The following is a 16,478-nucleotide window of genomic DNA, read 5'->3' as shown; positions in this document are numbered from 1 at the left end:
GGAGTAATGGTAGAAAAAGTAATTTGTGTTTGTCTGAAAATGGGTATGGGGAGCAGGACACCGGAGGAGACTGAAGGTGATGGAGCTAAGACTGTATCTAAGGAGCACGTGCGAAGTGCTATTGACGAATAAGCGTTATTAGGATTCGTATTTAAACGGTGGAATAAAAATCTTTCCGCTTTATCAACTTCTCTCCTATAACTGACTGTCTTCAGCTTCTTTCTCATCGACGCAATATTGCATCTCTTGTTATCTTCTAACTCTATTTTCATGCCAACTGCTCTACTGATCTTGCTAACTGCATGCCTCCCCTTCTCCCTCGGCCTCATTGCACAAGACTTTCTTCTTTCTTTCATCTCTATTGTATTCATCTCACTAATGCAGGAATTCACAAGTATTCACAATCTTCCATACCTTTCTCTGGTAAACTCTGAAACTGCCTCTCTACTTCACTATTTTCATCTTCCTATGACTTGAACTCTTTCAAGATGGAGATTTCAGGATATTTATCCTTAATTTTTTTACGATGATTCTCTTGACATCTCTTTTGGAAAACGCTTTTCAGTGGGGCTTTTTCCTTCTTTCTGCTGTTTTGTTATCCTTGGCTGGTGCTACCCCTTTATATATATATATATATATATATATATATATATATATATATATATATATATATATATATATATATATATATATATATATATATATATATATATATATATATATATATATATATATATATATATATATATATATATATATATATTACTACTTTTTATTTTGTTCGGGAACTTACATCTCGGTGTGGCTTTTTTTCTTTTTTCCTTTTAATAACAGATTTGCAGCCCTTGGCCGACGGCCCTTTACATAACAGGGAAAGAAAAAAATCCAGAAGTAATAAATTTTATTTTGTACTTGTTGGACCTCATCAAAATTATGCTGTGGAGGTCCGGTCTCTGAATTATAGGAAGACTATAAATCTGTTAGAATCAATATAAAGTGGAATGATTAAAAGATACAAAGGATAATAATTATTTAAAAAAGAAAATGTAAGATTTACAATTTACATTACTTAGAGAGACGTAGATTATGAGATCTGACAGAGATAAGATTAATATTATAAGGATGGCAAGCACACTCCTCATGGTCGGATCTCAAAATAGGACATGAATATTGGATTCAAGGTTGATAAAGTTATATCTAGGTGAGACAAAAATGAACTGATTCTCAAATAGCATGCCAGATAAGAGTAACAGACTCAGTAATCAGGTAGTTAGGCCGCGGGATTAGGAAGATCGGAAAGAATATGCAGATGAATTCATGTATGAGGATGATAGGTGGTAGTAGATAGGTAAGTATGCAGGGGCTTCCGCATGTAGGTCTGACGCCTTCTTGCAGCTTCCCTTGTTCTCTAATTCTTTTATGAATGAAAAAAAATAAAAAATCCCAAAAGTGGTGTTAGAGTTGAGTGATCGAAGGGAATAGAGAAGGTTGCGATGGAAAGGACTATGGGAGAGCGATTGCCGCAGAAAATAATTGGATCTGACGCGAGAAGTGTACGTAAGACAAAGCAGTGTGTTTTATCGAGCTCAGGTTGGCTAGCGGTGTGACCATGGCACATTTAGCTGCTGGTTAGTATTGCTGGCGATTTACCTAGTATTACCAGATTTACGTTCAGTGTATTACGTTCCCAGTGCATCTACGACTACTGCTATAGATCGTTATGGAAATCTACATGCGCACTTGCCGTTTTTTGTAATCTAAGATAGCAGAACATTTTGATTACTGTACACCCGGTGATGTTAATAATGTAAGACCATAAAGAGACGTCGTCATCAGCGACAGCCAATGACAAAGGGAGGGTGGGGACGACGCTCACAGTTGACAGGTAGCATATATGAGTTGAAATGAAGGTGCGGGATGTAGAGGTGCCCGAACCTTTGCAGCAGGAGGTGAGTGACGACACAGGACACATGTTGAGTCACTATTTGAGAAACAGACTTTGAACAGTATAATAACTATAATATCGGTTTATTACGTTGATAGTAGTATATACATTTTTGCACCCATCGCTCTATCACTATCTATCTAATTATCCATCTATCTATCTATCTATTTTTTTTACCCATTACACTGAATTCATACAATAACTGATCTCATGAAATCCATGGTAATTTGCATAAGTTCTAGTAATTACTGCCGTTTTGAGGGTAGCTAACTCCCGAAACTGAAAGAACTTTCAGAATATTTCTGGCTAGAAGGGACACAAATTTCGCGTATATATTGATGTGCACAAAAACTTCTTGTTAATATCCATGGTTAAAATTTAAGCTGTGGCAGGGAACGGGCCCGCTGTATTTCTTTAATAACTTGGAATGGGAAGGGACAAGAATAACTGATGTGGACGAGGATTGATGAGCCTTGTTGAGGGAGTCACAACTGAATTGCAGCAGATGATGTTTTTCAGTTACACATAGAAAGCCACAGCGAACAGGTTTGGATATGAATATGAAGGAAACGGAAGTGGTGTTTGACCACGAAATAAAAGTAAAGAATGAAATTATTGAATGTGTTAACGAATGTAGAATATATATAGTGTAGATACAGATAAGGTGAAATAAGAATGATGTAGGGATGGAATAATTCTAGTAAGCAAAATAGTGTCTTTGAAAATAATGGACTCTCATACTATCACTAAAGCGAAAGTTTTATTACCAATGTATTCCTCCATACGAACATGGTCTGACAAAAGCTCAGGATGCCCAAAAGAGAATGGAGGAAGAATCGTTCAATGTGTGAAGATTTTAAGTTGAAAACATCACACGCATCAGAAAGCATTCCAAAAATCGATAAAGAGAGGCAGGGTAAAAATAAAACTAGATAAGGGAAAAAGAAGAAAAGCTTTCTTTGATGGTGGTTTGGAACAGACAAGGGTCCGGTAGTCGAGTGGAGGAGTTTTTCCAGAAGTAGGGCATTTTCTGCAATCGTTCAGAGGTTGAAAACTCACCATGCTTTGAATTATAAGTCGCGGAACAAGCTAGAGCAAAGCAGGTGTGGTATCACCTTAATTAATCACTTTTGTATAGAGATACAACTATGTCTTAAAAAGGTATTCCAATAAAATAAGATGAATGAAATTAAATAAGAAAGTAATGGTGTATTGCCGATATTGCTGATTAATTTGGCTCTATCAAGAAACGTCACTCTCAGGTCTCGCGCTAAAGTCTTGCTTTCCTCAGGTGTTTGGAACGCTGAGGGTTTTTGCCCGCCTTAATGAGTGAGTCTGCTGCGCCACCACCTGCACGAAATTGATATAACAGTTTTATCGGCCACTCAGAACGTTGGTACCAGTGAGGAAACTATAACAGAGTAACTCTGAGTATTCATATATAAGAAAGTGATTCCGTGTCAAATTTCATCAGTATAACTTAAAAACCGTGACCCATCACACCCACACACACACACATAGACATACTCGCATACAGACAAATTTTCGAATACACTATTATTATTATTGTTATTATTATTGTTATTATTATTATTATTATTATTATTATTATTATTATTATTATTATTATTATTATTATTATTATTATTATTATTATTATTATTATTATTATTATTATTATTATTATTATTATTATTATTATTATTATTATTATTATTATTATTATTATTATTATTATTATTTATTATTATTATTATTATTATTATTATTATTATTATTATTATTATTATTATTATCATTATCATTATTATTATTATTATTATTATTATTATTATTATTATTATTATTATTATTATTATTATCATCATTACTATTATCATCATCATCAATAGTAGTAGTAAGTAGTAGCAACAGCAGTAGTAGTACTTTATTGACCGCTCCCCCCCTCAAAAAAAAAAAAAAAAAAAAAAAAAAAAAAAAAATAGAAATAAAAATGCAAGTAACAAAAAAAATTAGGTGTCGCTTTTCCGTCCAACTGAAACCCCCCACAATATTATCATATAGAGGGGTAACAGAATGCAAGCTGAATACTAATTCACACAAAAATTATTGAAGAATGTCATACGCGCTGTTTCAAAGTATAAACACGTGACATCAATGAATCTATTGACGACAATAATAGCATCCCAGAAACACAACTAAGGCAAAAACTAAAAACTGTAAAAGAAACCAAAATATACATTCAAAACCTGGACAAATAAAAGTAAAATCAATCAATTATGAAGATGAAATAAGCCATTACGTATGCATAGACAGCGTAAAACCACCATGGTAGAAAGACGAAGCAACGAGAACATCAAATAAAAGGAAAATGACTAAACCAATGAAAGGTGTGAACACCAAATTTTGTTGAATAGATTTGAAGAGACTTGACAATGTTTCTTCATCAGTAGATTTTTCATGTACATACCTGCAATATCTATCCATCACGTACGAACAGTCATAAGCACTTCATGGACATGGAGAGCTGCACAGTTCATGCAGGTAAATTTCTTCATGTCAAGAGCCAATGATATATTCAAATTTCAACAGTGGTTATCTCCCCTGCATTATTCTAATAAAGGACAGTCTATGGGTATGAGTACATTTTTTTTTTTCTAATTCTTATACTAGCACACTCGGTTTTAACACGGCGTGCAGCTCCATCGCCAATGTAAGCCGGCATCTGCGTGTTGTTCGCACGGAATATAGAATGCAGCTTCACTGGCTGTCTCGCGGCGCGCCACGGCTGTATCACTCCTGCCTGATTTAGTAAACTACGTTCCGAGATAGAAAGTTTTCTTTTCATTAGATTTTGTACCAGTTTCTTTGCAAAATAGTGACTCACTATAGCAAGTTTCTCTTCACAGATCTCTTGACTCGCTGCAAACGAGAGTCACAGTATCACCCATTAACAACAGTGCATGAAGCGTCCTAAGAAATACATCAGTTAGTATTATTCTCTTTGACATTTTGACCATAAAACCAACACATATTACAAACAATATATAACTTATCTAACATCAGTGGATGCCTCTATAGCCGCTGATTTGAAAATGCTTTATAGTAGACTGGTACATTACTTGATTGGCGTACCATTATTTACTCTCATCCCGAAAACAAGACAACAAGATATTCTGCGAGCTTCGAGCGGGTGACCCGATTATAAGCCAAACTAAAATCTATAAATAACTTGATTTTTTACACTTTGTATGGTCACACAAGTCTCAGAGTCAGAATTTGTTTTACACATCCTCTGTGCTTTTCTGAACCTGCATGCTTGTCATTTACCTACATCGCACCAAAGTTTCAGCCTAATTTTTTTTGTATCATGATATAGTATTTTTTCTGCAAAACATATACTTCTATAGTTATTGCATAATCTTCTGTTACCTGACCTAACCAATACAACCAGTTCACTGAAATACGAAACAAATGGATAGCTCAAGATATTAAACCCTGCAATGAACACGCTCAACAGGAAAGATAACCATGACACGGCAAGGACTTAACAACACCTGGACACACACACACACACACACACACACACACACACACACACACACTAGCACTGTGACGTTCCATTTCCCACAGCGGTGCTACGCGTAACACGGGATGGCTCGACCAGTGGGAGAGGTTCTGATGGATCCCAAGGTGTTGCGTGATCTGACGGAGAACCCTTCCTCCTTCAGGTAACACGGCTTAGTCTCAACTGTGGATAATCATGGTGGCTGACTTCATCACTGCCGCTAAGTAGGTGGTGATGTCTCCCTCTTATAGAGTCTTCTGTTGCTTCTGTTGTTAGTGGTGACGGTGGTTGTGGTGGTGATGGTATAACGGTGGTTCTGGCAATATTGTTAATGTCATCATTTTGTCATTATCATTATTATAATTATTATCCTCCTCTTCCTCCTCCTCCGTTTTCTTGGAAGTTAGGAAGTCAAAATAAGAGGAATGAATATTTACTTAGTTCACAGGAAGTTTAGAAAGCAGCGTCTTCTTCAATGTTCAGGAACGCACAGCACTGAACGGTTCAGGCCCGCTTTAAACAAGTTCTTTCTTCTGTACTACGAAACCGTATGAGGCCATTCACACGATGCCCTTGAAGCCGTTTGTTTGTGCGGCAATTTTCCGCCACATGTATTTCTAAGTCATCCGACGCCCTATAATAGACACACTGGTGTACAGATATGTACACCATTTTTACCACATGTAACATCTGTGGGTCACCTAGGCTACTGATCCTGCTAGCATTTTTTTGTGCGTTCTCTACAGCGAGCCCAATCTATATACGCATAAATCTTGGTGTTTTCTTAAACAATTGCTGGCGAACCATACAGGACAGAGTACAAATGCTAGTGTGAAGACACGCCTTCTTGACATGGCATGGTTTTCCATTGTTTCTGGGTGTTTCATAAGCTAACGATTCCACTGCAATTTACCAGTTTTAGGAGGCTGAAAAACAATTCATGTGGAACGCTGGTGCTCTTTAATATGATGCTGAGCATTATAACATCAGTAACTTTACTAGAGGACTAAGATACAGGCAATTAAGATAAAACAATATCTCACTCAACGCTGAAAGCTTGCTAAGGACACCACTGCTGAATCCCCTTGCCGCAGGTTTCCTGAAGGAGCGCTGGTCACGGTGGCTTCCGTCCAGTGGAGGCCTCACATCATCTTGACCATTGACGCCGAGGGGCACTACGTTGTGACTGGACCCATGGCTAATATGCTCACCATTTTTGCTCAAACAATGAACTTCACGTAAGTAAATGTTATGCATATAAATTACATCTTAGGGCTCAGTGTGGAGTGTGTTAGCGCTACAGCTGCTGTGTTATGTTCGTACAGGTACAACGTGGTGTCACCACCAGACAGTGCATGGGGTGCTGAGCGTCCTAATGGTACATGGACAGGAATGATGGGGCAAGTGACGCGCAAGGTGAGAGTTTCTGTGCTCGTGGTTGTCCTAAATCTAAAGGAACGTGAAACACCAGGCACGCCATACTTTGCACACTTTTCGCTTCATTCTTGCAAAATTGGCAAAGATTTATAAGTCGGAAACAAGACCCGTGGCAGAAATCATCTTTAGTCTGAAAAATTTTCTTTAATAAATTAGCATTTCCTGGAAAGGCCAAGGATGCTGACTGACATAATTTCAGGCCGTATCTGTGCATCATCTTCAATTTCTATTAAGTCTGATGCTGAACAAAGGTCTTCTCTATATATCTTCCTGTTCTGTTGTGCCTGATTTTTACCACCGTGACTTCTTTCTTCCAAGTTACTGGAGGATTCCTTTTTTTTTTTCTATTTCTACTGAGGTTGCTTAGGACGCTTTAGCAAAATGCCTAAAGGCGAGTTCTATCTCGGCTAATGTTTTCCTGGACAGGAGGCTGACATCGCTCTCGGACCTTTCGGAATCACTTATAACAGGGCAATGAGTAGACTTTACCGAATCCCTGTTCTACGACCCGCGAGCAATTCTGTCGATGAAGGGCACCCCTGAAATCAACCCGTGGGGCTTCCTGTTCCCTTTGACGGGGACAGTGTGGGGTGCGATGGCGGCGGCCCTGGCGGTGGTGTGGCTGACCACACTGTTGGTGGGGCGCCGACCCGGCGGCTCTGTTTCCCTGAGATGGGCTGGGGAGGTGTTTCTGCAGAAAGTGCGGATCTTCCTTAACCAAGGTGGGTTAATATTGTGTGCAGGGAAAGATGAAGCTAGAGAGATTAAGAATAAGGAAATAGGATCGGGAGTCACGTACCGAGTGTAAAGATCTCGCTTTGTATTTCGTTTGAGGAAAGGGTGGCAATACTTTGTTATTATTTTCCCTTTGCTTTGCCACTACTTTCTATTGTATCTATGCGACATTTTCACATTTGCAGAAGTCTTTTCGTTGTGAATCACATGTTTCACGCTACTGATGGTTGTTGATGCCGTAGGCTTGACGGACATCGTGCTTGGACAAGGAGGGCTGGTGGTCCTGGTGTCGTGGGTAATAGTGTCAGCCGTCGTGTTCTGGAGCTACAATGGGGCCCTCATCTCTTTGCTAGCGGTGCGCAACATCCCTCAGCCCATCCAGACTCTTCGGGACCTGCTCGACGACCACTCCATCACTTTAGTGTTGCTCCCCATGACTATACTCACTGACACTATATCGGTGAGTTTATTAGAGACGAGAACCTGCGAACAGTAACCTGTGCCACCTGTGTAGCTGCTGCAGGTTTGCTTGAAGAGTTACGTGTGTTCGATCGTTCTGAAACTAGCAATTTCGAAGATCGATTTGATTCAATTAGTCCATGTGTAAAGCAAGCTGCTCGAGGACTACAGAAGCTGGAAAAGAAACATCTCTTTAATTGCTGTTCCTTAAAAAAAACATGAAAATAAGTAAATAAAACAAGTAAATACGCAGTCATGATAAATATAATGACAATAACAATAATAATAATAATAGTGATAATAATAGTACTAATGATGATAATAATAATAATAATGATGATAAAAATGCTAATAATAATAATAATAATAATAATAATAATAATAATAATAATAATAATAATAATAATAATAATAATAATAATAATAATAATAATAATAATAATAATAATAATAATAATAATAATAATAATAATAATAATTGTGGTAACTATGTTTGACCTTCACTCACACAATCACAGAAAGCGTCGCTACATATCATTATAAATAACGGTAAGTTAGGTGCAATCCCAGCCAGCGGGGAGCGGTGACAGATAGGGTGATTTCGTAGCTAAAAGCAGCTTCTTTGCTGCTTTCCTTGACTCCCTGATTCTAAATTTTTAATGAAAGGTGCTCCTGGAGAAATCATGGTTCTAGCCTCTAGTGGATTGTAGAGATATGGGATACAAAATAATAATGATAATGAGAGTAGTGATAACAATAACATTAATAATGGAAATAATAATGAAATGATAATAATGATAATGATAATGATGATGATAATAATCATAAAGTAATAGTAAAAATAATGGTTGACCAATTTATTTTTGGAGATATCTTGATCCTGCTCTTTCGAAATTAAAGTTAGAGAGAAAAAACAAAAACAAAATCAGAGAGAGAGAGAGAGAGAGAGAGAGAGAGAGAGAGAGAGAGAGAGAGAGAGAGAGAGAGTTTCAAAGCGTGAGAATGCAAGGAATGAAATAATTAGGAAACTGATCAGCTCTTGCGTTAGTGAAGTGAACATAACATAAATGGTAGGAATTAGAAAGTCTTGTACTTAGTGTTTCGTCTATAGAAAATGAAGTCCGGTGAGTTTCGAGAGTTGCACGAGTTGAAGTTTGTGGGTCGCATCAGATACGAGCCGCCCAAAGCTTTCAGTGGACTGCTGGAGACCAAGGTGCGCACTGACCGTTACTCCCTGCAGTCCACCAGCCTCACGCTTGACCTTCTCATAGCCGATGATTTCCTCAAGACACGTGAGGCAGAGTGTAGTACATTATTCCTGATGAAACTTTTCAGAACTTATATATATATATATAAAAAAAAAAATTAATGGTAATATGAGAGATTTTGATGCACTTTGATTGCATCTCCAGAAAGCTGCGACTTTTACAAGACAAGGCAGACTTTCTTCACCACTTCCCATTGCATAATAGGTCAGAAGGACAGTCCCCTCCTTGCGGCCATCAACCACAGGTTCGTGCACTAGACTAAGAGTCTGGATAAATCCGTACATGTATTATTAGTGCCAACATTTTGGTAATTCAATGTCTATAAAATATCTTACTTCAATTGTTGAGTTTTCTTCATGGCTATTTTCCTATAGAAGACGTTCACTCATTGTTACCGAATGCATTTGAGAATATATACATTCGATCATTACAACTATTGCCGTGATCCTAACCGAGCTGGTGCCGGCAGGGTGCGTGCTGTGGTGGAGTCTGGGCTGTACCTGCACTGGCTGATGGATGAGATCCCTGCCATTACCAATTGTCGCTACACGCCCTCCATCATCACGGTCAGGGAACCGCTGTCTCTCGCCAACCTCTGGGTAACATGCTCGTCATCCTGGTTGTTGAGACTGTTGTTACTGCACACAAGGTGTCGGATAAGTGAGGTCATCTGGTATAGTTTTGATGAAGCAGAGTGAACATCTAAAATTTTATGATGTTTGCTATATTTATAATGACATCGCAACGTATTTTTTTCTTTTTTTTTTGCCTCTGGTGCTGGTATGTAGCTAGAACAATAATTCACTCGGTCTTTAGGGTTCATATAATCTTTCAATTTTTGTAGCGAAACATTTTCATTAAGCTGGTGGTTAGGATGATTCGTGTGTAATATTGTGTGTAACACAGACGCTCCTTACTTCTGCAGGGGTTATTCATAGTGCTCGGGGCGGGACTCCTGCTGGCAACGCAAGTCTTCTTTTTGGAGATGTGCTGTCCAACAAGGAAATTTAACTCACCATGAAAACATCAGATATGTGTATCCTGCCAAACATGGACCACCAACTCCTGCACCCCCACTGCACGGCCTCGGGTGTTCAATGAGTTCTCGGCTTAACAGAAGGAGGAGAGACAGAAGCCCGCCGCGGCTGAAACACATTCCTGCATGCTCTAATAAGTCATGTACGGCTGGCATCCCCAAAACGTTTTGTTATTAGTACAACGGCGACTTTTGGCGTGAGGATGGTGCCTTCCGGCAAAATGAGTGAAGGCGAATAACTGGCTGGGAAAAAGTTTTGAAAGATTCAAGGCAAAGCACTGTAGCTGATTCATTAGTTGAGGATAGCATTATGGGACAGTGACTAATCCTATTCCACCGTCAAACCTTAGGCTGCTTTCTTCCAGCAGTGTCAAGACTCGTGTGAGGATGACCACAGAAGTGGTGGTCCATCACCTGCAGTCACCAAGGAAACTGTGGCCATGGTGGAGAGTAAAGTTATGGATAACTGCCAGATCTCAATGTGATAAATTGCTTTTCAACTGAGATCAGTCATGAGTCCATTGTTGATCTTGCACCATTGTAAGTATACTTGAAGAGTATGCACAGGAAGCGCTGTTCAGCTTCCACCCATTAGTGGCGCAGGCAATTTTATTTATAGTAGTACCCATATTAGGGTCCATATGACCACCCAAGGTGTAATCACCTAGAACCTGGGTATCATAGTGACATGTAGGTAACTTTAAACCACTCGACAAATGGCAAAGTTTTTAAGGATGTACGTGGTGGGATTCGAACCTACGCGTGCACGTCTGCCCGATCCCACGGTCACCACCTTATTCACTATGCCTGATGCCTGATGGCTCCCAAGAATGCTGATGTCTTAACACAAGAGGAAACGGAACTTAAACAGAGATGTTGACTGTCATGAGAGCAGATTCATAGGATTCATGACCCAGATCGTAACTCGGAATGAAAAAAAAATAAAAGTTAGTTGAGCGAACCTTTGCGAAAACTTATTGAACACCCCTAGTGTCTTATTTTTTGCGTTATCACACTGTTCAGCTTCCGGTCTTCTACACAACGCGCTGTATTGAGAATTACTTATGATATGTTCCATTGAATATTATAATCGTGAATAAATATGCAAGGTAATACAGATCCTTACCACGATTCCTGTGTCTACATTGTACTTCAGCTGACGTGTATAGAGGGACAGATAGATACTTGCCTAAATGGATTGGTAAACAGGCAAATCGGCGGATAGATAGATAGATGGATGGATGAATAAGCAAATAGGCTGATAGATAGATAGATGAGTAGATAGATAGATAGATAGATAGACAGATAGATAGATAGATGGATAGATAGATAGATAGATAGATAGATAGATACATGGATAGATAGAAAGATAGGAAGGTATATATATATATATATATATATATATATATATATATATATATATATATATATATATATATATATATATATATATATATATATATATATATATATATATATATATTGACTGATAAATATGTAGATAGAAAGGTTAATAGATAGATAAAAAGGGAAGTAAACAATGCGATAGAGAGGTAAAGGAATTGATAAATACATACAAACATCTGTAAACAGGTAGATAAATGAACAGATGAATAAAAAGATGAAATAAAATGGCAAATAGATAGATGATAGATATATAAATATACATATACATAGATAGATATGTGTGTAGATAATTTGAGAGATAAATAGATAAATGAATAAGAAATTATGCGTGAATGCGTGCAAGAAAAGGTCACCTGCTGATCAAACTAATTAACGTATTGGCAGTTTGCTTTTCCAAGATGAACACTTTAAAGGCCCTGTAGCCAGCGACGTTTGTTCTCATATGAATATATCATCACAAACTAATTAATGTTACTTGACAATTACCGCTATGAAAAGGGAATAGTCTGGATGGTATCTTGATAGTGACACACACACACACACACACACACACACACACACACACACACACACACACACACACACACACACACACACACACACACACACACACACACACACACACACACACACACAGGCAAGAACAAGACATTTTTTTAACCAATGTTCATTTTGGCTACTTTTCTTTTTTTCCTTCTGCCAAATTTTGTGTACAGTCGCAAGACAAGTGGGCAACATGACCTTTATTGTCAAGAGATAGAAAGCTGCAACTAAACTAGCCATATAGACATTATCTGTCTACCTGTGAAAATATTATACTCAAGAATATTGGTCTCCTTCACACCTTGCTGCGTGTGTGATACGACAGTTATTGTTTTTCCTGTCACCGCCGCCGCCACTGTTGCTGTTGCTGCTGCTACTGTTGTTGTTGTTGTTGTTGTTGTTGTTGCTAGTGCTGGTGCTGGTGTTGGTGGTGCTGCTGCTGGTTCTGCTACTGCTGCTGCTTCTACTATTATTATTACCACTACTATTTTTAACTACTACCATTATTACTACTGCTGTTACTGCTGCTACAAACTGGTTTTCAAGCAGAGTGGTTGATGAATGGGACGGACTCGGTAATCATGTTGTTAGTGGTGAGTCAATATGGAGCTTTAAAAGAAGAGCAGATAAATTTATGGATGGGGATGATAGATTGAATTAAGTAACTTTGCTCATACAGGGACTGCCACGTGCAGGTTTGACGGCTTCTTGCAGCTTCCCTATTTCTTATGTTCTTATGTACTACTACTACTACTACTACTACTACTACTACTACTACTACTACTACTACTGCTGCTGCTGCTGCTGCTGCTGCTGCTGCTGCTGCTGCTACTGCTACTACTACTACTACTACTACTACTACTACTACTACTACTACTACTACTACTACTACTACTACTACTACTACTACTACTACTACTACTATTACTACTACTACTACTACTACTATGATACGACTACTGTTGCTAATGCTTGATGGTAAAGTGTGCAGAGCGCTATAAAGCAGATTTTGGTGTTCTCTCAAGTGTGATTCACGCCTGTGTGTACCATAGGTGAAGGCTTTATATGAAGATTTGATTAAAAATGACGGACCCGACTGAGCTAGTTAAATGTATGCGAGACTGTCTATATTGCAAGACGGCTGACATTTACATTCTAATTGTCATGAAAATTTGCGCGCACACTTTGTGATATGTGTCATTATGAATTAAGCAGAGACTGTTTTGGTTCATGCGAATCTAGTCACCTTAATAATGCAAGAACACGATGAGTCGTCGTCATCTGCGAGTGCCAGTGACAAAGAAAGGGTCAGTTGGCTGGGTGGGGGCGACGCTCATGACTGACAGCATATAATGAAGCAGGATGAAGGCGGGGGATGTAGAGGCACCTGGACCCCTGAAGCAGGAGGTGAGGACACGGAGAGCATATCGAGATACCACAGCTACTTAGTTTCACGGACTCTGGCTCAGTCATGCCATCAGGACATTCGCGAATATGGTTATATAGTCAGTGGGCCACTCTCTTATTCCGTTCTTTAGCCTATGCATTTCGCTTTCTTTAACATCTTGTGAAAAGAGTAAGTTCCCTCCAAAATATTTCTCTGTTAGTAAGAGACCAGACTTGTGGCACCTAACTGAAGGTGCAATTAATCTTCGCCATGTTTCTTCGTCTACTGAATCCAATATAATCACTAGCATCTCTAATATTGCTAGTTTTGAGAATTCTGTTTTGAACCCTGCTGAAAAAAAATATAAGATTCTGAGTTGTTCTGTCACTCATTCCCTCCCATTGTCTGTATCATGCTTCTAATTGAAATTGCATTATTTTCTGCCCACTTTAGTCTTGATCGTCACAAGGTTTATGTATTGTCTGTGATGCAAGTTTAGATCTTTTTCTCCTCAGATTCTGTTTTCTGAAAGCAGCAGTAGACACGTCTTCAGATCATAACGACATCCCAATAACTATTGCTTGAATTCAGCATCTCATAGAGTGAAGTTTTCGTGCCCAATAAAATGTTTTGCTATATATTCTCGTATGCAGATAAAATAAAAATATCTTTTTCAACGATGTGAAGACACAAGACACTGAACTGTATGTGTGTATGTGTGTGTGTGTGTGTGTGTTTTCTGAGGTTCCATTCCCAGCAGCGGTGTCGCAAGGAACACAGAATGGCTCTACCGGTGCAAGACGTTCTGGAGGATCCTGAGGTGTTACGTAGCCTGACGCAGAACCCTTCTTCCTTCAGGTAACACGGCTTTCTCCCAGCTGTGGATATTCTTGTTGGTTATACTGGGAAGATGGCGATGTCTCCATGATAGAGCTCCTGTATGATGCAAGAGTGTATGTACAGTACTGTAAGCCTCAGTGCTTATAAGGTCACTTTGGAGATAAGTATTGAGGTATTCCAATCAAGATGGAGCCACAATGACACCGGACTTTTTTTTTTTTTATGTTATGGCCTATAGTGCCTGTGGGTATACTTGAAGAGTATGGAAAGCGCTGTTTAGCTTCCACCCATTAATGGCGCAGGCAATTTTATTTATAATGGTACCCATATCAGGGCCCATATCACCACCCAAGCGCATCTTTGGTGTAGCCACCTAGAACCTGGGTATTATGGTGACATGTAGGTAACTTTAAACCACTATACAAATGGTACAGCTTCAAACGGTATGTGGTGGGATTCGAACCTACGCGTGGACGTCTGCCCGATCCCACGCTCACCACCTTATTCACTTTGCCACCGCCTCAGAATGCTCATAGAGGTTGAATTAAATATCATTCTGAGGAAGGCGAGTTGAAGAACGCAGTGGTGTACATATATCTATTAGTCGTTGTGTGACTTGATTATCCTGATTAAATTAGAGATGCATTCAGCGTCTATTTGTATCAGTTGTTTAATCATCCATATCAGTGATATCTATTACGTACATTGTTCGCAAAATAACTCTCAAGGCATGGTTTCATCTTATAAATATAAACAGGAATTAATATAAACAGGAAGTCTTTAAGAGTCTTATCGGCAAAACTATTTATTGTTAATCATCAATCTTACAACAAGTGTCATTTGCTAATCTGTTCGTCCGCTGCAGGTTTCCCGATGGGGCGCTGGTCACGGTGGCGTCTGTCCATTGGCGCCCCCACACAGTGCTTACCACTGACGCTGACGGCCGCAGGGCTGTGGCTGGTCCTATGGGCAACATGCTTAATGTTCTTGCTCATACACTAAACTTCACGTAAGGAACGAATGCACTTTTAACTCTTACGGCGAAGTGCATAGAGATTAAGCCTGGCAATGACCGTACATATTGCGTATGCAGGTACAACGTGGTGACACCACCGGACGGCGCATTTGGTGGCCAGCGACCCAATGGCAGCTGGACTGGCATGATGGGCCAGGTGACACTCAAGGTGAGGATTGTTTGCCCGTAGACATCTGATAAAAACGCATTTCGATAGTGTTGCACATTTTTGTGTCCTTACTGGAAAAAAAAAAAAAAAATGTAACCATACGAGTATACGCACTGATGATTGCATTGCGGTGTTCGAGTGTATCAAGGATAACACTGTGGATATTAGGTGTGTGGGAGATGAGCTACATACCAACAATTTATTTGGATTAGATCATTGTAAGTATCTCTACATAGATATAGACGGAACGAAGAACAGTGGGAAGTCATTCACGAATACAACTGGAGGAGAGAAGAACAAACCTTGAATACAATCATGTAGTAATCGCGTGTACTAAAAGTAAAAAAAAATGCTTTAAAGAGACAAAGCTTTTTTTTTTTTTTTTTGTTGGTAAAATTGTTATTACAAGAATAATGAACAGGAGGAGGTCAAAGTTTTGTATATTATTAATTACATGAACAACTTCCTCTTCATTTGACTACGTATTATATCCTTTATATACTTCGCTGTTTTGTACTTAAAAAACACTGAATCACCTTTTTTCCATTTAATCAGGAAGCTGACCTCGCTCTCGGGCCCTTTGGAAGAATTTACAGTCGAGCAATGGCTGTGGATTTTAGCGAATCCTTTTTCTACGACGCACGGTCAATTCTGTCGATGAAGGGCACC

At 38.9% G+C, this 16,478-nt stretch overlaps 1 protein-coding gene and 1 pseudogene across 1 annotated transcript in view; both read left to right on the top strand.

The window, feature by feature from the left end:
- The first annotated feature begins 5,599 nt into the window (after positions 1 to 5,599).
- LOC123515880 lies at positions 5,600 to 11,044 on the top strand (annotated as a pseudogene).
- A 4,446-nt stretch (positions 11,045 to 15,490) lies between these two features.
- LOC123516166 (probable glutamate receptor) overlaps positions 15,491 to 16,478 on the top strand; it is a 3,448-nt gene continuing 2,460 nt past the window's right edge. The window contains exons 1-3 of the mRNA XM_045275329.1: positions 15,491 to 15,634; positions 15,719 to 15,809; positions 16,365 to 16,478. The exon at positions 16,365 to 16,478 is cut by the window's right edge and continues 184 nt beyond it. Of these exons, the coding sequence (XP_045131264.1) occupies positions 15,591 to 15,634; positions 15,719 to 15,809; positions 16,365 to 16,478 (249 nt within the window). The 5' untranslated portion in view covers positions 15,491 to 15,590. The remainder of the gene's footprint in view (positions 15,635 to 15,718; positions 15,810 to 16,364) is intronic.

The sequence above is a fragment of the Portunus trituberculatus genome, chromosome 40 (assembly GCF_017591435.1).
Source record: "Portunus trituberculatus isolate SZX2019 chromosome 40, ASM1759143v1, whole genome shotgun sequence".
Classification (NCBI taxonomy): Eukaryota; Metazoa; Arthropoda; class Malacostraca; order Decapoda; family Portunidae; genus Portunus; species Portunus trituberculatus.
The sequence above is the reverse complement of the archived record's forward strand: the minus strand, read 5'-3'. Positions and strand labels throughout refer to the sequence as shown.